The following is a 26,626-nucleotide window of genomic DNA, read 5'->3' as shown; positions in this document are numbered from 1 at the left end:
AAAGAGTTTGCTTTCATCCATCACTTTCTTATTTGTGTTATGAGGAAGCTGTTTAAAAACACGTTTGCCTGAAATATTCAGCTAATTAAACAGAATAAATTTTGCTGGAAATATTCAGCTACCCAAACAGAATCAAAACTGCTGAGTTCATGTCATTATACTGGAGCCCTTTCCAGAGCTGGTCAAACTTGTTACAGTTGGTTGTTAAGCAGTTTAGAGTATATCTAATGAATTCATTTGTATGAAGTAAATCTTCATAAAACATGCACAGCTTCAGCAATGTTACTTATAAACAAAACGGAAAACAAGTAAGACTTATCGACTTACTAGAAGCATTTACTGCTTGTCCTTAATGGCGGTTTACATGTTTCAGATTTTTTTGGCATACATGCAACCTACCTGTAAATCAATGTCTTTCACCCACTTTATGATCCTATGGTTGGTCCAAACAAGGGGGTCAGTGTTACGGTTCTCACATCTTGCTCTTCTTTCATGTAGAGCCTGAATAGGAAAGAAAGGAGAATGAACACTCAAAGCAAGAAAACATCTTATGATTAAGCCAGAATATATGTATTTTATATGCAAGATGTCAGGACAAACCTTGTTCAAATAAATACATTAGACTGCACAAAGGCTTACTGATAATAATGACATTTTAAAATCTCTCCAAGGAAGCATTAACACTCACTGTTCTTAGCATTCTAAAACTGACTTTTTACTTTAGGCCACAGAAATATGAATCAAGATCATAATCCTCTCTGGTAGTAGTATTGTTGCAAAACTGGTGGCTTCTTCTCAAGAGGGAGCTGTTCTAAGGGAATGAAGACAGTAGTCCTTCAAATGCTTAGTCTTCCTCCTCTGCAACATCCTCATGTGAAACCCTGCTTCATCATGATCACTACCATGGCAACATCCTCATCATGTGAAGCCCTGCTTCATCATGATCACTACCATGGCAACATCCTCATCATGTGAAGCCCTGCTTCATCATGATCACTACCATGGCAACATCCTCATCATGTGAAGCCCTGCTTCATCATAATCACTACCATGGCAACATCCTCATCATGTGAAACCCTGCTTCATCATGATCACTACCATGGCAACATCCTCGTCATGTGAAACCCTGCTTCATCATGATCACTACCATGGCAACATCCTCATCATGTAAAGCCCTGCTTCATCATGATCACTACCATGGCAACATCCTCATCATGTGAAGCCCTGCTTCATCATGATCACTACCATGGCAACATCCTCATCATGTGAAACCCTGCTTCATCATGATCACTACCATGGCAAGCAGTACCTTCAAAATGGACAACTTGACAGGTTTCATTTTTAACTACTGTTCTTTGATTAAATCAAATCCACACAAAAAGAACTGCTGGTGTATGAAGAGTTTCAGACCTTATCTGATGTTTTAAATATTTAAGATGTATTGCATACCAACCTGCAATTTGCTTAAAAATAACTTATCCCGATCAAATAATTTGTTTTTGATTCATCTAGAATAGCTTATAAAGACAATGCAGCAGCACAGTAGAACTTGTTATGCTTCATGATGGATTTTACATCCATGCACTTCTTGAGAGGTTCTGCTGCAAAAGTCCAAATGTCAAAAGGCAGACTTCACAATTTTTGATCTGCACCAAGGGAAAAAAGTCAAAGTTACTGTGCTAGTCCTTATAAGGGATTTGTATATCACAGCCACAACTCATTTTTTTGGCACTAGACGTATGTAAGAAGCAATAGGAAAAACACTTTGGGGTTGAGGTTGGCAAAATGGTTAAGGTGTATACACACAGATGCAAAGTATATAGTTTGATTCTCACCTTTGCTCACTGTTGGGATATGGGATCTATATGTGTAATACTTTGCAAACTGATTTCCTAATATTGACCTGTGAAATATCTGCACTCAGGGACAGTAAAAGGGAACTAGAGTTCCCTAATAAGGTGCATGTCTGCTCTCAATCTCAATACCAACAGATAGCATGAAGGACAGCAATAATGTTCAAAATGCTAAAAAAAAAATGGGTGTTTGCACTCATGTGCTCCAGCAAAAATTTTGTAAAATGATGTAGATGGGCACCCATCTTATTCTGGGCATAACTGGACTTACCAAGGACTGGACATATACCACACAATAGGGTAAGAATCCTGCCCTCTACAAGTCAACCTGAACATACAGGGCTCTCTAGTAGCCAAGTCCCAGTAGTAAGGACTGCAACAGTGTTCTATTTGAACATTTACTATTATGGTAAATTGTGCTTTTTAACTGTTTGACTTCAAAATATTCGAAGTCATGAGGGTTATAAGTCTGAATTTGCCAAACTGAATACTACCTGGTAATGTTTAAAATTTTTGCACCAGACAGTAAACATAGTGATTTTGAAAAAGACTCAGAGGAATTTTAGGAAGCTGTAGACTGCTGAGCGACCTCAGACACAAACAATGAGCTGAAAACGTGAGCAGTGGAAGTTGAAGGAACCAAAGGCATGTCAGACTCCAAATGGGTCTCAACAGAGGCTTGAGTTGCTGTTTCAAATGTTGAAGTGGGTTGTGAAGGTGCCTCACCTTTTTCAACAATTATCAGTTTAGCAGGAGAGTCAGCTGGGGAGTGATTGTTGTCCGTCAACTTTGGCTTAAAATTATTCTCTTTTTTGCGTTTACACAGCTCAAGATCAGGACAACTGGCAGATGCCATTGGACGTGGTTCAACTGATTCTTGTCTTAGAAAACAAGCCAAGAATTTGGCCCTACACCTAATCTTTCTAGGGTTGCACCTAGCACAAAAATGAGTTAGGGACATCATGGTCTGGGTCTAAGCAAGTAATACAAAGAATATGCTCTGTGTGGGATTTGTTTATCATAGTGGAGAGAATTATTTACTTTATCTGACATGAGTTAAGTGGAATAGAAAAGACTTCCTCAACAGGTACTTATTTTTCCAATGACAACTTCTGTCTGGTGCAGACCAACCAATGCACTTGTATACTGCTTTGGGCTCCATGGCAAGAAAAGACTGAAAGGATGATGCAGGCTGGCTACCTTTATACCTGAGCATTCTGATGTCGGTAATGGCGTCCACCAGCCTGGGAGGTGAAAACAGTTTTATGTGGTAGTCGGGCCAGCGAAGAGCTTTCATGGCAGAAAATCCCAGCAGTCTGGACCGTAACTGTGAAACACAAAGAACATCTGCATATCAGCATATTTCTGCCTACTCTTGCTGTTTATTGATGTGCTTCTTGGATAATGACATCAGTGAAGTATTTGTTGATAGAAATATTTTGGAGAAGAATAGCCCTGTATTAGTCACGACTACCTAACTTTGATCCTTGTTTTGCTTAATGTTCTTCCTTGCTCTGTACTTTACATGCAAATCGTGCCATCTAGTTTCTCACATCCATTTATAAACTAGCCTGAGTACCAATCTCTATAAGTAGAACAGCTTTGTTTTATAAGTATATCAATTATTCTAATTTTATTAGTTTTAATGCCATAAATGTACTAAGTTTATAAATTGTATCTTGGAATACTTAACCTTTATAACTCACACAACATTGATTCTTCTCTCTCTTTTATATCTTGTAAGTAAAATTATCTAATTACTTTTCACAAAACCTATCTGGAAAAATATTTTTCTTAGAATCTTAAACTATCATACATACATAACTTACAAATTGGCTTACATATTCTTACAAGGGAATTATTTGCCTATCACTGAATTATTCCTGTGTTACCATATTTTCACATTGATCAGGTTAATTCTTGTACCTTTATATTTCAGCTGGTGCTTTGGTTTTCTTATAATATTTTTCATGAATGGCAAAATACCAGCTTGTATTAAACCACATAAAGAGTGTAGCCAGAATGAGATACGTTTCCAACTCTCCATAAAGGTGGTGCCTCAACGGATCCTGGAAACTATCGCCCGATAAGCCTGACTAGCTTGGTCTGCAAAGTTATGGAAAGGATCATCATGGACCTCATAAATAAAGATATTGGGGACCTACAGACACTGGATCCTACCCAATTCAGCTTTGTTAAGGGCAGATCCTGCCTCTTAAACCTGGTTGATTTCTTTGAAACAGTCACCAAGGCCATTGACGAGGGGAAGGTGGTCCACACAGCCTACCTGGACCTCGCAAAAGCCTTAGATACAATACCCCACTCGGGCATTATAGATAAGCTCACCAGCTTAAATATAAACCCCTATGTCACTAGATGGATTGCAAACTGGCTCAAGGACAGAACCCACATGGTTAGAATTGCTGGAGCCATGTCAGACTCCAAACCAGTTACAAGTGGTGTCCCACAAGGCTCAGTCCTGGGATCTCTCTTGTTCGGTATATATTTCTCGGAGGTACAGGCCAACACGGAAGGACTGTGGCTGACCAAGTTCGCAGATGACTGCAAACTGGGCGCCACAATCAACTCTCCAGCCGACACAAGCATCCTCCAAAAGGGCCTCATAGAAACAGACAACTGGTGCCAGAGCCATGGCCTCAAGCTAAATCCAAAAAGTGTATAGTCATCCCCTTTGGCAAAAACAAAGTGCCCACAAATTACCACATAGGTGGTAATCCATTAAGTACAGAAGAAGTAATTAGGGACCTGGGGACCCAAGTTGATAGCAATCTCTCATTTGACAACCACGTGGCCAAAGTGGTTAGAAAAACATTTTATATAGCCCACCTAATCATGAAGGGATTCACATCTAGATCAGGGGAGGTCATCGTGCCTCTTTACTCATCCCTCATCAGGCCCATAATTGAGTACAATGCCCCTTTTGGGATGTACCTTACCAGACACCTGCAGCAACTGGAAAGACCCCAAAAGTACCTCACCCAGAGGATCAAAGGGCTCAAACAGATGCCATATGCTGCCCGGTTAAAGAAACTCCAGCTCTACTCAGTGGCATACCGCCTGTTCAGAGGCGATCTGTGCCTGACGTATAAAGCCATGTCCAACCCGGAATTAATGGACATGCTGCACCTCAGAAAATCTAAATCCTATCGAGCTACGCGCTCGAGAGACCTGAACCTCAGCACTGAAATAAATAGGACATGCTGGAGGGACAGATTCATAACCCAGAGGCTCCCTTCACTCTGGAATAAAATCCTAGTCCAGGTTAGGCAGAGTCCCTCATTGACTCTCTTCAAGTGGAATCTTGATGAGTGGATGGGAGATCGTAGGTTTACCCCGGGTATCACTTCTGTGTCACTGTTACTAACCTCGAAAAAAGGCATAGCAAAATAAATTTAAAATGGGTGGCGAAAGCCAAACACATTCTGGCTAGGCTTATAAATGCCCTAGGGCAGATAGCCTAGTATGAACCTATGAACCTATGAACCTATACTTGTGACCCATCCAAAAAAAAACCTTTGCATTTTTGTGTATTATTTGTGTTTAAATCTTTTGTTGCAGAACAGTAAATACATGCATTTGCTACAGCTTGCTACATTTTTAACATTTTTGTAAATTGGTAGACTGAGCTACAAGGGCCTGTTTTCAGTCACAACCTTACTGTGAGATAGAAAGTTCAATTTGAATAATGTACTTACAAGTTAAAATTTGGTACCAGTTAGTTCATTAATCACCATATAATAACAAATGCTAATAACTCATTTTAATAAACAAACATACAGAGAGAGAGAGAGATATTAGTTGTATGGGTATGGTGGCATAGTTCTCCATGTCAGAGGATGCAAGAAGAGAAAGACACAATTTAAAACGCAAAAAGTAAAAAATAAATAAATAAGCAGTGATCGTACAAATAAAGATGGCATCCATCATATGCACAAAACAAGAGAAAATGTGAAAGGGAGAAAATATATGCATCAAGAGACAATGCTAACAAAGTTCATCTAAGGATAAAAGAAAAGAAAGAAGGAAAGAGAGACAGAGATAGAAAGAAATGAAGGAAAGGCAAGCAAAACATCCGGGCAGAAATACAACTCAGCTGTGATAAAGAGTGGCACAGGTCAAAAGTACTCAGCACATCAACATTAACTCTCTGAAACTGCACTGAAAACCAACAAAACACGTCTACACAAAGAGATTTCAGTCTTTGTAAAGCAATACAGTTATATATATTTATGGATGTCTGCACCAACAATGTTCAATGAATAGATAAGATATCTAAGCATGTAAATATATAATTAACAAAATTATAAAAAAGCATGAAGTTAAAAGAACAAGTATCTACAATGTATGTACCATGCTTTAAAAATGCCAATTACTATGCAACTATATAAAAGCAAACTACACATTCATGGAGAACAAAATACATATGCTTAGAAAATAAAATATGTCAAAAACCATATCCAAACATGACATAAAAATGTGTACACAAGCTGCACATAATTGCTTTAAACACTTATTACAAACCCAAACGATAAACTGAAACAACATTTAAACAGTTCATACCAACCAAGACAACCAATGTATTAAGCTCACATTAAATACATTAAAGTACAATTATATACTTCAGAAATTATTTAAAATACATAATCTATATAAGATCTACTCAGTGTAACAATTCCCTGGCTTTGGAACCATAAAATTCAATATGAAAGGCAAAACTGCATCCTGATCAATCATGCACAATGCATAGACAAAGCACATGTGCATGTATTATGTTTGCACAATGCTGCAAAGCAACAAAGCTGGCATGACATGCATATGTGTGCATAATGAGACAGAAATGAGAAGCATTATTGTAATTAGGGTAATGATGAATGCAAATTAGGGCAAACAATATGGAAGAATGATTCAGAAATACATAAAAGCTTTTTGATGAGCCAGGACTGCTGGTGTAAATGAGCAGTAGAAAGTTCTAGTGATCAGACATACAGATTGTGATGTCATCTTAGGATAACAGGAGGTTTAGCACAAATGTGTATAAATGAGGCAGCCAGTAGCTATAAAGGTGCATGTTGTTGCCCAGTGTGCCACAGAAGAATCTGTCTGAGCTACAATTTCATCTTCTCAGTTACAAAGAAATAGTGGACTGATGCCAAGCAGTCAGAGTTGGTACATGTGTCACCCTTACATGTGGGCGTTCCTGTGGACATCAATGAGAGCCCTGGCTACAGAGACATTCCAGCAGCCAAAGGGAACATGGTAGGTGTATCACAGGCATGTGCCTAGTGGATACAACATCCATTTGCTGATGCCGTGCTACTGCACGTGGATGGGGATGTGTGTTTCCCATGTATCAGAGAAGAGAGAAACAATATCATCTGAGCTTTTTATGAAATAGCCAGATTCTTTGAAGTACTCAGTGCCATTGACTGCACCCACATTGCCACCCCCTAAACAGCAGTATAAGTGAACATGAGTAATAAAGAAACTCCCTCATTCCCAAACAACATCACAACAAGCTGAAAACATCTGAAATGTATAGCCACTTCCACTCACACAACAGGGAGGTAAAAGTTAAAAGGCCCTTACAGTCATAACTGGGGTAACACTGTTTAAAAAAATCTCTCTGAACACTCACCAAAAGAAGAAGACACACTGCCAACTTTAGAACCCTATGCTTCTGTCCAACTCCATATAACACAGAGAAACAGTGTGGAATTTAGTTCTACTCATACAATAAACACAAAGAAAAAGGGTAGGCAGTAGCATCAAACCTTTTGAGAAAGGCTGTGTGCCCTACCACCTGTAAACATGCATTATGTTGTCAAGAGTAAAGTACTTAAACTTCATAGCCTTGGTGACAACCCAGCTCCCTCACAACTCTAAAAGCACCATTAGAACAGCAGTGGCTTTATCAGAACAGCTCCCCAACATATGCAGGCAGTATCCCCTGAACACGTATATCGGCTGTAGTGGTTGTGAAAGTCCTGTCACTCTCTTCTTCTGCACTCCATTTCCTTTGCACAATGTTGATTAATTCCATAGCATATTGTATACGTTTATGGCCGTGGCTATATTTATCATGCAGTTTCAAGGCTAAGAGCATAACAGTTATGCTAATGAGCCAATTACAATGGCCACAACTATATTTATCATGGTGTTTGAAGGCTAATAGCATTACAGTTATGTTAATAAGTCAGTTATGGATAAATGTCTCTGAATCACACTTTGTTGCAGTGCGCAGTGGACCAAGGCTGAGCTGTAAAGTTCAGAAATGAATGCCAGCCGGTATTTTGCATACATGGATGGGTCAGCGACTCCATCTGGTACGTGTATATATTAAACTGTATTTGCACAACTCAGAGATGCTAAAGAGCAGTAACTGAATAAGACGTGGATTTTATGGCATACCCACAAGCAAATCATTGGTGCCATTTCCACCTAAACACCACCCTGGTACACCTTGCATTTATGCATGGATCAATAGTGGCATCATGACCTGTTGTGCTGCTTAATTGTCCATTGTTGCATGTCACATGATGGCAAAGGTGAGCATTGCTGTGAATGTGCTAACATACTCCTCTTGACTGTGACCTTTAAAATGGCTATGGCTTCTGAAGGCATTGAGCGTGGCAGGTCTCTCAGGTGGTCCTTTAAAGAGTCAAGGATATTTCTATACATAATGTAAACTGATCACCTGAAACACCTGATGGGGACCTCATATAATGCTTCCCAGCATAACTGGCACTGACTTGTCAGGGCAGTGACTGCTGTAACATATATCACCTGCTCAGGTGAGCACTGCAAGCAATATTGAGGTACCCTGAATAGATTCTGCTGTGACCATCTTCACCCAGGGGAAGAAGAGATTAGGGAGACTGCTCCTGAGTTTTGCAGTAAGTGCACATGACAGGTGCATCTTAGTGTAATGCAATTCATTACTTCCACGGGAAATGCAGGACACAGGCTTCATGTAAATATCAATTTTCTTTCCTGTTTTTCATATTTTTAGCAGAAATAGCAAAACTAGATCCTTTTGAGGCATATGGACATCTACACAGATGCAGGGGTGAGTTTGTACCTTTACTAGTGTAGTAGCATGCAGATAACATAACAACAAATTTCTCTAATTAATAGTTTCTTGTGGCTAATAATGGCATCTACTTCCTACACTGTCTACACAGACAATGGTGCTGTCTCAGCCACCCAACCTTGAGAGGCATCCACACTATCAGGGTAAAGATTATTTTGCTGGAAAAGCTTGACTTTCCAGCAAAGTAAGTGTTATGTTTTTCTGCACAGCTATGCACGTGGCCCTTTTTCTCATTATGTGGACTGACACAGCCCTACCTGTTCTACCAGACACACTGGTCACATTTTCCTGAATACTGCATGTACTGCCCCAACCAAGATGCACAGAAGTGCTACTTATACATGGCATACCCAAGGCATGATAACGTTTTTCTTACTCCGACTTGTACTACTGGCTGGCTTATATAATACTAACAGTCTGCTACATGCTGACTGCTGTCCCTGTGTAGGACTCTAGTTTTTCTAGTGTTGCTGAATTCCATTGGTATGATCAACATGTTGTCCTGTGACAACTGAACAGTTGGCCATTTCTGCCATGCTCTTTCATATCCCTTTGTCATGACATAGCAGTAGGGGTACCATTCAAGAAATACCCCATGCCCCTACTATCCTGCATTACATCACCTGCATTGTACTCCCACATACACTCAAGAGTACTGGATAAGAACCATGTCCTAATACCACCTGTAACCTACTTTCTGCAATTCCACCTTACCCTGTAATCTGTCTGGTCAAATATATCCTCAAAATTACAACCATATTACAACTATATTTCTCTAGATAATTCTGTTTTGTCTCTCCCTTTCTTACTTGCAGTGTTTCTGTTGCATTTTTTGATGTTTGTTTTTTCATTTCTCTCCATTTATGTTACTATTTTATGCAGTAACATCACACCATCAACCTACCCTACCATCTCCTGCTGGATCCCTAGCAGCCTTCCAACCTATTTGTCCATGTGGCGGTGATGGTCATCTAGCAGGAGGTGACCTGGAAAGTTTTGTGGGACCTTCTGATCATCTGATATTGGGGAGGTGGTAGTTTTGTGCCCTCTGTGAATGCTGCTGGTAGGTCCCAATATGTTACTCAGCAGGAGTTGAAGGACATAGCTGTATGGCGGTGGTGGTGGACCAATGGCTTGAAATCTGCACTGGCCATTTGAAGACTGCCATTGTGTGACTTGCAGACTGGCATCACTGACTGGCCATGCCAAGATTGCCTGCAGTGGCAGGGCCCAGAGAAAAAGGTAGTAACAGAAAGGGCTTATCTCTGCTATTGCCCATGTCAGCATCAAAAGAAGCTGTCACTCTATGTTAGCCACTGTGACGATGTTCCCTTCTTCATGTTTCACTTCCTTTCCCTTTCCAGTTTGTAGTGCAGTCCTTACCACCAGTGTTTTTCTTTCCTCCATCTATCTGGTTGTGTCTCTCCATCATGTTCTACCCCTTTGGTGTCAGCATTTCCCCTGTACATCTTTGTTTGTGTTCTGCAATCACTACCAACTATATACCTTCTTTCCTACATACACCTTGCTTCCTTCTCCCTCTCTACTTCTTAAAAAAGTAATGGGCCCCAGTCCCACAAAAAATGTACTCTTTTTCCCTCCCATCCCAGTCTTACCTTTATCTTGTCATTATGAGTGTTCCCCTGCTTGATTTTCCCCCTTTTGACTGTCATACACACCTATCTTCTCCACCTTTATATGAAATAAACAAGAATGCAATTTGATGAAGGCTCTTATTACGGCTCTTATCAGCTCTCAGAGTAGCATTATGTGGATGTGGCTGTACATTGGTATGGGTGTGCTAGATGCACATGACTAGGAGTGAGTCACATGAGCATCATTATTACACATCAATATTAAACATTATGCTATGATCATCTGGTCAAAGTCTATGCAATTTTCACCAGAAGATTCCTTAACTAGTTATTTATTGTTGCACTAATCACCTCTGATGACATTATTAATTATTGTTAATTTTTTTTTGGTCCCATCAGACATTATGTTTATGGGGCCTGTTTGCAGTAAATAATGTCCATGCTGGGGGTTTCAGCTATCCTCCAACCCCCACAGACTTACTCTGTTCTTGCTGAGGCTGTTCGTGGATCCAAAAGGTGTCCTGGTTACTCGGCTCATCTATGCTCCCATTTGGGTTTTTTTTTATGACCTACCCACTCCCTTTCCCTGATTCACATGCTTGTTGGCTACATCTGAGGGCAACTCCCCTCTTTGGACCATGGCTTACTTTAGGCAGTGTATCAACTAACACCTTTCTACCTTGAAAGGTCACACCCATCCCTTCCCTGCTGCTCTTTCAGTCACCCAAGCTCCTAATGTAACCCATGTTGGCTGGGCAATAGCCAGGGCTTTATCTCTCTGTGCTAATGGAGAGACCGTCATTGTTAATTATCTGGTCTAAGTCACCCAACTTCAATAGCGTTACTCATCCATTGTGAACTGCAGAACTGATGTTTCTGAGTCCCAAGGAATAACTGAATTATACTAACCAATCTTGCACTGCACTAACATTCACAGAAGCACAAGCCCAACAGTTTAATGACTAATAAATCACCCCCAAGTACTAAAGCTACATACCTGAGTGAAAGTAGCCCCTTTCCATAACAGAGCTCATTCACCAGAAGTATATGCAAATGAAACCACCTTATACAGGTGATACATAACTGCTTGACACAGAATTTGAAGTCCAACATTATATATGTATATACATAGATACTTACTATATATATATATATATATATATATATATATATATATATATATTTATATATTTATATACATGGGTCTGCTTTAAAACAATGAAACACCAAATATTGATGTACATAATGTCAACATAAAATAATAATAATACTAATAATATGTCAAAACTGTAATGTCCATACTCCAAGAAAAAAAAATAAGAACATGCAACTTTAAAGCAGTGTTTTTGGCAAGGGGCAAGCCCCTACACTCCTCTTGTATTTATATATTCTAAATCTGAGATCACACAATACCAGGGAAAGGGAAAATTCCCCAACCAGGTATTGTAGCAATCTTACACAGCTGTCCACCATCTGTTTTGTCAACATTAAGTTGACTAAAATAAAAAAAAAAAAATATATATATATATATATATATATATATATATATATATATATATATATATATATATCACCATCATCTACCTCTGCCAGTTTTCACCCACTGTCTATTCAGTCAGATGTTTTTCTTTGCTTATGTGGATGGCAAGGTGTTTAACTTTAACTTTAATATAGAATAGTATAATCATATATATTTACATATATATATATATATATATATATATATATACAGATATAGATATGTTTGTGTCTATGATTGTGTGTATGTGTGTGTGTATATATATATATATATATATATATATATATATATATATATATATATGTGTGTGTGTGTGTGTGTGTGTGTGTATGTATAAGTATATATATATATATATATATATATATGTGTGTGTGTGTATTCACACATGCATATATGTATAAATCAATATATATTTTCGTGTGTTTGTGTATACTGTCTCACAGATAAGGGAATTTACTTTAGCCCTGTATAACAGTTTTTTGTTATATTTATGTCATGCCCAGGCTATGGTCCACTGTTACTCCTGGGTGTGAAAAATATGTTTTGCTGTCTTCATAAGAATATAATAACTCTGTTCAACTGACACCTTAACCTCCTGCTCCCATTGTCCTAACATAACTTGTTGCTTTTTTAGTGGAGTAGAGGTCGCTTTCCAAAGAAATTTAAATAACATATACCCACTTACCTACTTTAAGTACTCTGCTTAGGAGGACATAATGTGCTTACTAATTAGATGCATATATTACTCTGTAAATTATTCATCTTCATAATAACATATCTGGAAGAAATGCTCGGCTTCAAAGCAGTCTGTCATGAAGAATTTATGCAGATTTGAGAAATTATTGAGCTTTATATAAATGTCTGGACAATCTATGTAATATCTGGTAAAACTTTTTAAATATCTCAACTGGGTTAGCATCCATTTATGGATTGATTAATTGTACAGTACCTACTTTTGTCTTATTTCTGGCCACAGTGGTACCAGATCCTGTCCTGCCAAGTGATGGACGTAATACAGTGGACTAGTCCTAAAGAGGGTATTGGCTCATTGCAGGATGTCCACACACTGGCCTACATACCACAGAAAAACACCTGCAACCAATTAAGTCACCAATTTCCAGGGGCAGATTGAGTTGTGATAATTGTTGCAGTCTAGCTCAAGTACTGTTAACCATAAAATTCTTTAATATGTCATTTCTCAGTCAAATCGAGTAGATATTTACCTTTTCCCTACCATTTCACAGATTTTAAGGCCACAGTGATTGTTCTGGTTGACATTTGAACTGGGGGAGCCACGGTTCTCTTGGTAGAATGTGGAGGAAACTATAAATATTAATATATAAAAACATAATTTAATTTAGCTTTATACAATACATATTGCTAATACATATTTATAATAAATAGTTCATTAGCAACTTCATAAAATATTAACAACTGGAAACCCTTATTACTTTGCTTAAAAATTGCAGGATTATAGGACTTCTAGAAGAGGAATTGTTTATGTCACTTATACATTCCTGTATCGACTTCCTAACTGGTTTGGTGGTGTAATACTTTCAACAAGGACATCTCACCCATATACCACAGTCCTGTAGTCCTTGGGGGCAGTGGAGCTAAACTTCATGCCATTAATAAAAATATCAGTTCTCTTATCCATATATTTAATATTTAATTTCCACCCTTGAAGTTGATATATATGAATTTATTAGTGTTTGATTTAACGGCTTCTACTTTAAATAATTAATTAATGGCACTCTCTCATTGGTGAATTTGAAAAAATTGTTTAATGATAATCTTGAGACTCTTTCAGATAATACATATATAGGATCATGGAACAAACAGATTCCCAAAATAGTGGAGCCAAAAATTAATTAAAATGTATAAAAGGGAACAAAGATGTTTCCATTTATTTAGGAGATTTTATACACGAAGAACTAAATCTAAACTAAATAAGGCTAACAAGAATTTACAATTTAGAAATGTAAAAATTAGTGTTGAAAAGAGATTAGCAAGTCCTGAGAATGAAAAGGACTGGCATAATTATATTAACACCTATAAAGCTATTAAAAACTCAAACATCACTTTGAAGCTGAGAGAACTTATAGTAACTAATGACCAGGTAATAGTGAATGCCTTTAATCATCATTTATCTAGAATACAAGGCAATATAGCTCCGGTGTCATCTTACTTTCCATTATTAAGGATTAGATGTGCCCTTTTATTTCATCAATCATGATAAAGACGTCACTAAACAAACTAAACAAGAACACTTCTGTGGGTCCAGGTTTCTTTCCAGATATTATATAAATACATCTTAAATATGAGCTAGTTAATCCATTACTTTTATTTATTATGCACTTAGATGGTACCCATGGGCTGAAAGCTTTTCAATTTTGCAATATTGCACCAACATACAAAAGGAGTAATGCAGAATATATGAATAATTATAGGCCTATAAGCTTAACATCTATTTTGGGTAAATGCCTTGAAAAATGTCTACTTGATATAATCAACTTAGGAAAAATGACAGTTGAAGTAATTGATTTACAACAATACAGATTTATTAGAGGTCATTTCACACTGACCATAATGACTGATTTTTATAACTATAGATTTAGGCTTACAATGTGACATTTTGTTTTTAGATTTAGCCAAGGCCTTAGATTTACTAGCCCACACATCAATCCTTAAAGCTTTATTTTTTTAATTTGTATTAATGATTGTAATGCAGGCTGTTGAACTGTTCCAGAAATAGACCTCTTTTTCATGTGATCTGCATTTTTGGATGTGAGAGCAGCAAAACTTACATGACACACAAAATATATGTATTTATTAAAAATTATTGTAGTTTGGTAGTGGGTTAGCCTGACTGTGCATAGTTTATTTATAGCCCACATTTTGGGAATAAAAGTTCATCAATAAACAATAATTTAATCAGCAATACTTTATAATAAGAAACTATATTAAATATGAGCAATGACCATTAAACAGTGTATTGAGCTTATTGTTTTTATCTTAAATATTGTCAAGTGCCAAATAAATGACCCTCTTACTGTATTACATGGCAAATAAACCTGCAGTGTACATATGTAACAGTGATGATACACATACAGATAGAGGATGCCCATGCAGTAAAGGAGTAGGGTTAGTGGGGCAAAGCATAATGCACAGGTGGTAACATTCTTTACATAATAGACAGTGAAGCATGAACATTGCTTCAGGAAAATGAGCAGGGCTCATTTTTAAAGACGTGTAGCAGCACTGACCCCTAAACTGAATTGCCAAATGATTCCATATTCATGGAATTCATAAGATTAAAGCATTGTCCTTATGGCACTGAAAAGGCCTAGGCGTCATTAGTTTGAACTAATACTTATATTTTGCCATCCTGTGTGGCAGGTACCACCGCACAAGATTTTTAACAAGTGTATTATAGTCTCTGTTCAGCATGTGGAAAGTAATACACACTTGAGCAAAGGCAATTGGGTTTGAAAGTACGACCCACTCCAAGTGAGGCATTGTACAGCAAGGGTATGATCCTGAGAGTTCATCCACAGAGAACAGCACACTATTACTGCAGAATGTGCACAAATACTGTAAAACACTGATGCATACAGCAGATGGCCCCTCTTCCAAGCAACAAATCAAGCAGGAGCATGGGTTGTGTGATGCCAGACGTCACAGACACAGTAAAGTATTGTTTTGTCTTATAAAGATCACTTATTGTTGGTGAACTTTCTTAATGGTAGTTATATGAGCACTGTAAGAAGCTTATAAGCAAGAGTAACCTGAGCTGTTACTGATATGTTTAAAACATTACCTAACCAATCCTTCCCCTAAAGATCTCCAATCAAAGTATATCCAGATATTTAATGTTGCCTGCAAAAGAAACAGGTCTACCATTCTCAAAGACAGGGGAAAGGAAAGAAAATCTGCCCTTTGGGAGGGACTTAGCACTGAATAGCATGACTATAAAAAAAATGAATCATTGTATACAGGTATCAAGTAAAGTGAGTGAAGAATCAGTAAAGAATAAATTAGGTGCATCAGGTAAAAGTGTAAATTTACTGTAGGAGGGGTAATAGTAATTGAAATTGTGGACTGAAGGAAGAAGAGAAGAAAAAAAAGTATACCATTTTGAAGTTTTTATTAACCTGCTTACACGTAAACAGGATACAAACATAATGCACATAAAGTAAATCAAATAAAACAAATCATAACAGAGACATGAAAACTACAATTACAGGGGCAGTAGGGGTGGAAAAGTCAAAAAGACAGCCAAAAACAATTGAAGAAGCCACTTTTTTAAAAGACTCTATGACATCTGGAGAATTCTCACTAATCTTAACTTTTCCACTAACTGGAGACAATTTAGGGTATCAAAGTTAATCTATAAGTGTGTAGAGGAAGGTAATTCAATTGGTTTGTTATTCATAACATTATGATGTTTGTCAGAAGTCAGCTTTTCCAAACAGAAAAAAATGAAGGGTGTAGTGTATGGTTTGAGGTGGTTGATAAAGTACAATAAGACAAAAACAGATGCACGTCTGAATATGCAAATCTGAACACACGTATATATACACACACACACACACACACACACACACACACACAGACACACAGACATACACACACACACACACACACACACACACACACACACACACACACACACACACACACACACACACACACACACACACACACACACACACACACACACACACACACACACACACACACACACACACACACACACACACACACACACACCTGATAGAGATGTTTCATAATCAGCATGCAAGCCGGTCCTTGTGGTTGCAAAAATAGCATTTCTGCGTAGAGTTCCAATGTATGCAAGCCTAAATCTGCTTGTACGTTGAAGAATGTATAGTACCCTTAATGCATACAGATCTCAGCTCACTCTTGAAGAAGCTGTGATGTTAACTTTGTTTTCAGTATACTGCCCATTTTGTATGGAATGAAAGCCACATCATAACCCTGAAATCTCAAGACTAGTGCCATTACTGATTAACAAAGTTCAGGGTCTGGTTTCATAAGCTGATAGCATGACCGGGGTGATCTTAATAAGGTCATAAGGTCTGCTAAATATACAGAGCTCTTAAAGCAGGAAATCAGTTGTCAGCATCCAAAGAAAGAGTCTCTTTGAGATAGAAAGCTGTACACTTTTGATTCCTGATGTGTCTCATCGCTGTTAACAGTGAAACTGATTAGATATGACTTTTTTAATGAAGAAAATGTTGCATTGCTTGTGTAAGAAAGAAAAGCACAGTTTCTCTCAAGGACATCTGAGTGTTCATAAACCACTGGAATGTGAAACATACATCAACAGTAAATTTAGATAAAGATTGGAGATACTTGTTTCATTATTTGACAAATGTTCTGTTGGTCAGTAGCTGGATTGTTTTATCCCTGAGAGACATACTTTTGTTATGCTGCTAAAAAGGCATTGTTCTTGACTATAAATGGTAAAGGGATTAATAGCAAAGGTATTCTGAGTGAAAAGGAAAAAGTTGTACTGCAATACACACAGTTTACATTTAAATCAGCAACACAGTCATTTGAGCAAGGTTCATAGCTAAGGATCAGGCTACTAGTATGCTTTCCATTATAAGCCTAGCCAGTAATCAGAGAGCAGAAGCAAACTCTATACTTTGTATTTGCGAGGTTAAGACCTTAACCATTATGCCAGTCCCTCCCCCTGCGTACAAGTATTACCCAAGTACTTAGTCTCTGTGGCTTCTGTCCTCTATTTATTAGGTATTCACTCATAACTGCTTTATAGAAATTCAGATAGACTAAGTGAAGAGAAAGCGCAATAATAAGTAAAGTATATTAGCCTATCAGCTTCAACAATAAACAAAGCTCTGTAGTAGTGCACATTAAAAGTACCAACATAAAAATATGCATATATTCATATTGGGCAAACTATGAATGTGGCACTGAACCTGAGGAACATAAATATGACCAGTAAGCATGCCTTGCTGAGTGTGTCAATGACAGCAAAAAAACATTCATTGCACAGGTGCATGTTAACTCTGAGATGGAGTCAAAGACAGTAACAGAGTAGAGCTGTAATTTAAAAAGAAAGAAAAATAAAAAAGAAGACAAGACAGACAGACATGAAGAGAATAATGTTTTAAGAAACTGGGATAATTATTCATGAGTCATGTACCTGCTATAATGGTAGAATGCATAAACATGGCAAACAATGCTAGAATTAATAATATTTAGTGAGAGAAAGTAAATGATAAGCAATGACGTCAAGTGATACTTCCTCGCAAAGTAAGATGACTAAATAGGAGGATGACTAAAGGTAAATCATGGTTAACAATTCTGAAGTGACAGTCAAGAAGCAGTTGGAATAACATTTTTAAACACTTGGCATGTATTTATGGCTGTAGGGACAGAATGTTTAATAGGGAAATATTTCCATTTCCATGGTCTGTTTCTTTTCAATGTAACCTTGTTTGAGGGCCTGCCTTAAGGTTGTAATTACCCTGTAGATAGCATCCATGTTTGGGATAGGTTATATGCAGCAAGATGAGAAGGCAGTAACTGGTACTTGTCTCACCTCTGCTAATCCACAGATAGAAGTCAGATTGAAGAATTACAAGTATCCATTTAATAAGTGGTGTATGCCATCAAATTGACAGCCAAAAAAAAAAAAAAAACAGCAAAGGGCAAAATATTTGCTAAATATTTTCTGTAATTTTTTGAATTTTTATTGAACTGTTTGTGGTTGTAGGAGCACAAGCTGCTGAGAAAAAATGTTGGTTACCTACAGTGGCAGCTGGTGACTTCAAATTAAAGGGGGGCTGCAGGAGACAGCTGAATGAGTGGGGCCAATGGGAAGAGGTGTGGCCAGCTAGAAAGGGGTGGAGCTATGCTCAAAAACACAACAACTGGAACTTTAAATAAATACGCTGCCCTGGGTGCCAAACCATCATTACAAGAGTCCAATCAAGACAAAATGAAGTGTAGAAGAAAAAAATATTTCAATGCATTGGCTACATGACAGCTTACTTAATATCTAGATGGAAACAAAAAGGTTATGAGGCATGAAAAAATAAATTACTTTTTAAATACATTACTGGAATACTAGTCAAAGTCAAGTATATAAAAAAACAAGCCTCTCCTTGCACTGCAGTTCTAATTATAACTTATATTCAGCTTTATAAAAGTACCAAGTAACATGCTGAAAGTAGAAATCTCTGTGATACCCCCACTTGTAAAAATGTTTCTTATCCAAAAAAGACCTGCTGCCTGACAACAACTATCTACTTGTTTCATGGGGAAAACATGATCAAAGTAAAAAATGAACAGCAAACAAGAAACAAGCTCAATATAAATTGCTTAAAGGATTACTGCACAGGTTATGGACCACTCATGATAGATTGGCATTTTGTTTAGTTTATGGGTAAAGCCTGCAAAGATGACTGCAAATCTCCAACAAATGTAATGAGTTTCTGAAAATACTGTAATCCTGTCCTTTATTACAAATACTGTCATATGCATTTCAATACCTAAGGCTTATACATTATCTAGTTATGTAAATATTCTCTGCATGGCAACAACAAAAAGGCTTTCAGTGTTGGTAATTATTTAACAGTATGCTTATTAAAGGTTACTTGCATCTTACAATCTCAGACAAGCTTACCCGATGGTCATTAAAGCATTGCTACTTAAACACAAAGCAACAGGGCACTGTGACAGCATGCATTTTCTGAATAATAAGAAGCCTAAATCAACAGTATAAAAATATGACAGAAAACCAGAACATTCTGCAAAATCAAGGACAGATGAAAAGACACTGTCGTACTTGTGTCTACCTTGGATGGGGGGATACTCTGCACACTTACAGTGCATAACTGCTCCTTGCCTTACTTGGACATATCCAGAGTCACTACAATGGGGAGTGGGGTGCAACAAGTATGTCACAATTTGAAATGTCTCTGGCTGATGGTGATGGCTCTGACACTCATACCTCGCAACCTCAGGGCAGGAAATCTGGACAAAGCCATACTTAGAAGGGGGACACAGGCCCAAAAATAAGGTCACTTTTTAAATATTGCTCTTATAAACTTAGAAAGATAATAGAATAGTAGTAGGTCTTGCATTAGTATGAAATTTCTGAAGGGTATGAAATCTGAAACTCAAATGTCTGCCATTATTTTCTAACTTCATTCTTTAATGATTTGCCACTAATTTGGCAGAAAACTACAATTTTATGAAAACAGACCAAAAATGCTATGCAAAAATATAAAACTGCCACACAATACAGCTGGGAACCTGTCAAAGAAGGGACACCTTTTTAATATTAGTACTGCTAACTTGAGCAGCTGACAAAATAAGAGCATCTACATGCATTTCTGAAATAAAAGTAATCTATAACTCTGATCATTACAGTTATTTATAATTGTAAATCCGCCACGTTTTCTTCCAAAATTGCCATTTTGCGGAGGAGTTATTAGGGAGAGAGCAACATTTTGAGCAAAAATTGGAGACAGTTGAGAGGTTTGGATTTAATTCTATAAAGCGATTTATTTGCACATACCTCTCAACCTCTTAATGCAGGAAATCTGGACAAGGCCAAATAAATATATTGGGGGAACATACAAACAGTACTAAAAATTGCTCTTGTATAAACTTAAGACAGTTGATAGAATAACAGGTCTTGCTTTAGCATGCATTTTTCTGAAGGTTATAATGTCTGAAACTCAATGTCTGTCATTATTTAGTGACTTAATTCCTAAATGATTTGCCAGAAAACCACAAATTTTATGAGGCACAAACCAAAAATAAGAAGCAAAAATCTATTAATTCTGCAAAAATCTGGACAGTTGTGAGGTATAGTTCAGCCGGGGCTGTCTGAGTTTGTTGCCCTTTCCCCCTAACAAAATCATGGTCTAATGGAGCCTCCCCCCTGCAGCCATTCCAATGTCCCATTCCTTGGTTATTTCACCCCATTTACCATAAACACTGTAATGTGCATACTGCTTTACTTCTGCGATGATTTGGATTTCATTTGAAAGTTTTATTTTGCATTTTACAGCACAGACCCTAATAGATATCTGCTAAACAAAGCAATGCAGTTTCACAATGAAAATAGACTTAGCATTAAAACTTCTCTGCCCTTGAAGCTCACATTCATTGAAACAGCATTGAAACCCACATTCAAAGAAAATACATTTTGCCAGTGGCTGATAAAGATTAACTTTGGGCTGTTTTCAAATCATAGACCCCTTGAACACAAAATATACACATGCTCTTTGATACACCTTCCTGATTTTATTAAATTATATTCCTTTTACAATACAGTACAGTTGTTAGAGGGCATTTAAATGTATTGTTTTGAACATTTTTCCAGTAAACAATGAAACAAAATGCATGCACCAATAATGACAAAACTGCCCAATTCAGAACATTTCCATCATAAAAGTCTACTCAAACTTACATTTCCATCATAAAAATCTACTCAAACTTCTACAGTCCACTAGTATCAGTAAATATGCATAATCTCTGAAGATAAAAGTCATCTAAATTCCACATTAAAGAAATCTGTAACTAATGAAGAGGTTGCTGCTAGCAAACAACTTTATATGTCATTGTTTCATCTACAAATAAAGTGGTTATTGCCCTTGAGGAATAAATTGCCCATGTTGCATTAAAAAATGATAAGCTAGTAATATCACAGTAGGGAACGGATGGCAAACTGACTGGTTCATAGTTACTAGTTATCTTCGACAAAAAGGACTGCAGCATCCACCCCATTTACAACACAGTACAGTAAGAGCAATGCATCTACCTACTGTGGGAGTAGAACCCACAGCCTTCTGCATCAAAAGCAAGTACACTACCTGTTGTGCTATTAACATGGCAAGTCACCTCACCATAAGCAGCACTAAATGTTTGTTCCCCTGCAGCTTTCAGCTCCTTGTAAAATCTACTTGACAGTCTGCTGTATCTCTGAACTTTGCAGTACAAGAAATCTGGAAAAAGCCAACATTTATTGGGGGGGGGGGCAAAAGCCCACAAACCAGGGACACATTTTAAACATTGCTTGTATAATGTTAGAAAGTTAAAATGCTGTGTTACTACCATACATTTCCATGCCAAGTCTTGAACCTAGGGGAACCCTGTGCAAAACAATCAGAGCCACATACCACTATGCCATATCAGCTGTTTTGTGAAACAGAGTAAGACTGAAACTTAAATGACTACCATTTAGTGAATTCAGTTCTCACCATAGCTGTCAATCTCTTAGCACAAAACACCTGAACAAAGCCAATAATGGGGGAATACAGCCCACAAACATATTCAGTGAATTCAGTTCTCACCATACCTCTCAACCTCTTAGCAAAAAACACATGGACAAAGCCAGTAATGGGGGAATACAGCACCCAAACATATTCAGTGAATTCAGTTCTCACCATAGCTCTCAACCTTAACACAAAAAACTTGGACGAAGCCAATAATGGGGGAATACAGTCCCAAAAATAAGGGCAAATTTAAAATATCCATGTTATAAACTTAGAAAATTGCTAGAATAAAAGGTCATGTACTTTCTGAAGAATATGAAGTCTGAAATTCAAATGCCTGTCATTTTTATTTAACATTTGTTAACCAGGAAAGTCTGACTTGGAACAAAACCCAACTTTCAGCAGAGCAGGGAGGAAACACTCCAGACACATGTCTTTGTAAGATGGGAAGACATGCAGACTACACACAGAAAGCACCCCAGCCAAGAATCAAACCAGAGAACCTGTAGCTGTTAGGCAACAATGCTGCTAGTGCACCACTGCACTACTGACTTTGCTAGCTACAACAAACATACAGAAATCACAGATTTTATGAGGAACATAACAAATATAATGCAGAAATCTGCAATTTTTTACAGATGGTGGTGGGTAGGGAATTCAGGCCATTACTACCTGCACCCAATGAGCAGGGTTCAAGCCTGAGTATTCTCGACTCACCACCATGTGTTTTCTCTAGCCAAGAGTATGTATCAACTGGGGAATTACACACACACACCTCCATTCATCCTCCCTCCATAGATCAGATCACACTCCATTCATCATCTGTAGCAGCCCAAGCGACTATGTTTGTTCTGAGTACCAGGAACTCCAAGCACACATACATGGAGTTCCGGGACTCATGAATTTTGTTTTCTGTTTTCTTAATACAGGTGAAGGGACTGTTTTTAGTTTTTATTCTTTTATTTTTATTTTTCTACAGGTGGGGGGCTGCAGTCCTGCAGTCCTATAGCATGAGCCGCCCCTGGTTACCTATTGAATGTCAATTAATATTATTTTCCTCTGTAGTGGCCATCTGAGTTTTCAATTCATCCTGTACAAAATCAGTTCTGCCTCAGTTGAAGTTTTGGTAGCCATCCATCCACAAACCGTTTTTCCCATTTTTGCACATAGGGCAGGGTTTTACTGCAACAGTGAGACCTTCAGCCATGTAGAGCTAAGGTTCACACCACTGGGTGGTATGTTACATACAAAAAATGGCAACCTCTTAATTCATTTTAGGACTAAAGAAGCAAAGACCCCATTAGCCTTGACTCACCACATGTATTTGATGTGTGTGTGTGTGTGAGTGTGTGTGTGTGTGTGTGCATGTGTGTGTGTGTGTGTTTGATTTGTTTAAAGTAAAACTATAGCTTAAATGCAATAATTCCATTTTCCAGAGTGTATTTCCCACCAGAATTGATCTTTCATTATTGCCCATAAACAAACATGACAGTTACTTCTTTTCTCTGTTTTTAATGTATTCATCTTTGCCGGTGTATAACAAGTTGGGTCTGAATGAAATCTCTCTCTGTACATACTTTCTTTAGGAATTTCTCTTTCTGGATCATGCATTACCCTACTCAAAGTTTCAGGATTTTGGCCCACAACCAGATAACAAGATGTTTGGAGCACTTTAATATTTTCCATTTACTAGAATTTAAACCTACTGAGTCACCAGGAATTCACAGTTCCTTTACTACATACTGTAATTTATAGCTGCCATTGCCTACTTCATATGAGTTTATAATCTTAATATACATTTATTAATTTGTAGCTCTTTTAAAGTGCGGAATCCTGATAGCAGTGTCATAAACAAACCAAATGAGAAGATGACCGATTCTGACTTTTTCAAATATCTAATAATATGTTCTATTTTACATCTGAAAAAAGGGCTTATAGCAGCATGCTTTATTTATTTATTTATGTATAACCTTTACATGTTTAAAATTTAACACTTAAAAAGTGCATCAAAATGTAAGTATTATAATGTAAATAAATATAAAATATATTATTAAAATAGCTCACCAAGCAAGACTTAAATCAACTTTTCTGAAAACATCATACTTCAGGGACCTTCTAAGAAAGGGCTCAAAACCATGTACCTGAATCAGTGACAATAAATGATTCCAGAGGATTGGGACAAGGTAAGAAAAAGACAGCCTGACAGAAATCTCCAACCAGATCCTTCTAACAGCCCACAGCCCTATTTTTGTCAAACTGTAAGACCTAGTCTAGTTGTAGGACACAAGATGGTCTTTCAAACAAACAGGATGCACCTTATACGGAACCCATGAGATACTCCTGAACACTCACATACGAGTAACTTGCAGCCGATGCAAATCCTAAAGCAAATGTTTAATGTGACATGACCAGTAAGTCCCAGTAAATAATTACAATATGGAATTTTACATCACTGCAGTCATGCCATGCCCCCATCTGAAAACCTAAGTTAAAGTCTTTCAGTAAAGTAAATAAGAAGAGACCAGCTCAAAAAAGTAGTGCTGCAAGGTCCCAAGATGGAATAAGAATCCAGATTACAGAAATGTTCAACTGGCCTTCACTGTAATGCTATCTTTAACAGTTACACCCATAAAACTACACCAAACATAAATTCCCGTGACTTCCTCCCATATATAATAAGTGGAATGGACTAATACTGACATGAACTAGCAGCATCTGAGTCTTTGCTGGGTTGACTTTTGTACAGTTCATTAACCACTGCAAAATCAGTTCCAGGTAGTCATCTCATGAGAAAAAATCTGCCCCAGACTCCTGAATGCAAGAGAAGTAAAGCTGAATATCATTAACATATGACTGCTAAAAAATACCTCTGCATCAAATGACCCCCATAAGGAACAGTAAAAGTTCCAAGATTAAGTCTTATGTACCCTAGTGTACCCCACTCATCAAAGGTTGATTTTTAGAAGATGTAATGCCTGATACCACCTGGTGAGTGTAGCCCTAGATGCTGCGGGCAAACTAATTAGAATCATCAATACTCACAATTTAAAAAAATAATAAACGACACACATATAAGTCAGAAAAATATCTTTTAACGGCAACTAGTGCCTCAGCTTTGCACCTTCTCTGGGTACAAATCAATTAACAAATGAATGTCTTTTTATGCATTTTAACTCTGACAGTCACTCAATCAATTAACTTAAACCCTTCCAATTAATCATTACTTTCAAACCTTTTGGAGCCAATACATCAAATTTCAAAATAAATTTAGACTTCGGTCTGGTTTAGTCGTAGTTCCCTGTTACCCCATCCCCACCAGCACCACCAGCACCATCATCACTAATCATATTTACCAAAACCACACACTTACAACTGCTAGTTTTTACTTCATGTTTCTCATATGCATGCTATACCAACATGCTATCGAATTTCCTAAGTTTTATATCAGAAAAATACTCTTGTTGTCTGTCCTTTACATTCCTTTTGGTTTAATCTAAGTACCATTTTTTTAACATCACAATTACAAAAAAAGACTCTAAATTACACTTGATGTTTGAGAAGTATAAGAATTTCTTAGTCTAAATTTCTTTCATTTAATGTTAACTTCCCTACACTTCAGTATATTTCAACATACAGTACAAGTTGCACATTCAAATATTCCTTGATCAATAGTCTAAATCAGTGATGGAACTCTAAATAACCAAATATCCAACAAATTTAAAGTTGTACTGTATGAAAATCCAAGTGATTTTGGCAAAATTTTCTTAAGATGTTCATCTGTCATTAACATGCTCACGTTTTTCTTTATTACTCTAAGACAAGATTGTGAGAACATTGTATATTTACTAACTCAATATAATCTATCAACATCTTAATTTGCCTCCACTATTCTTTGATCAAAATATGTACCCACACAGTCATATTTTCTCAAGGTACAATGACCTTTTTCTTCTCCCTCTACAATTTCTTCCAAAAGATGTTTAACATCTGTTTGGAATATCCCCATTGAGCCAATTTTTGTATTACTTTTTCTCCAATGTTTCCAACATCAGAAATTTCTGTGTTGTTAGATTTTAATCGTAACCAATTCCCCATATGGCAAAACTTTTATTAAATATAGGGGTGACTTCTGTCTACATGTAAAAGTGTATTAGTTGATTTCTGCTTTCTATACAAACAACTCCTAATCATTCCTTCTCTGCATGCTGACAATGTAATATAGTAATATGTAATTTAGAAGGATTTACAAGTAGGTGGAGAGTAGA

At 37.3% G+C, this 26,626-nt stretch overlaps 1 protein-coding gene across 4 annotated transcripts in view; it reads right to left on the bottom strand.

Annotated features, from left to right (window-relative positions):
• KAZN (kazrin, periplakin interacting protein) overlaps positions 1-26,626 on the bottom strand; it is a 2,853,667-nt gene that overhangs the window by 720,014 nt on the left and 2,107,027 nt on the right. For all 4 annotated transcript variants that reach the window (XM_044062363.1, XM_044062364.1, XM_044062365.1 and 1 more), the window contains one exon: positions 400-501. In XM_044062363.1, coding sequence (XP_043918298.1) covers positions 400-501 — 102 coding nt within the window. The remainder of the gene's footprint in view (positions 1-399; positions 502-26,626) is intronic.

This window comes from Protopterus annectens, chromosome 2.part1 (genome assembly GCF_019279795.1).
Source record: "Protopterus annectens isolate FY-2018-M chromosome 2.part1, PAN1.0, whole genome shotgun sequence".
In the NCBI taxonomy this organism is placed as follows: Eukaryota; Metazoa; Chordata; order Ceratodontiformes; family Protopteridae; genus Protopterus; species Protopterus annectens.
This window is presented reverse-complemented; position numbering and strand designations above follow the sequence as displayed.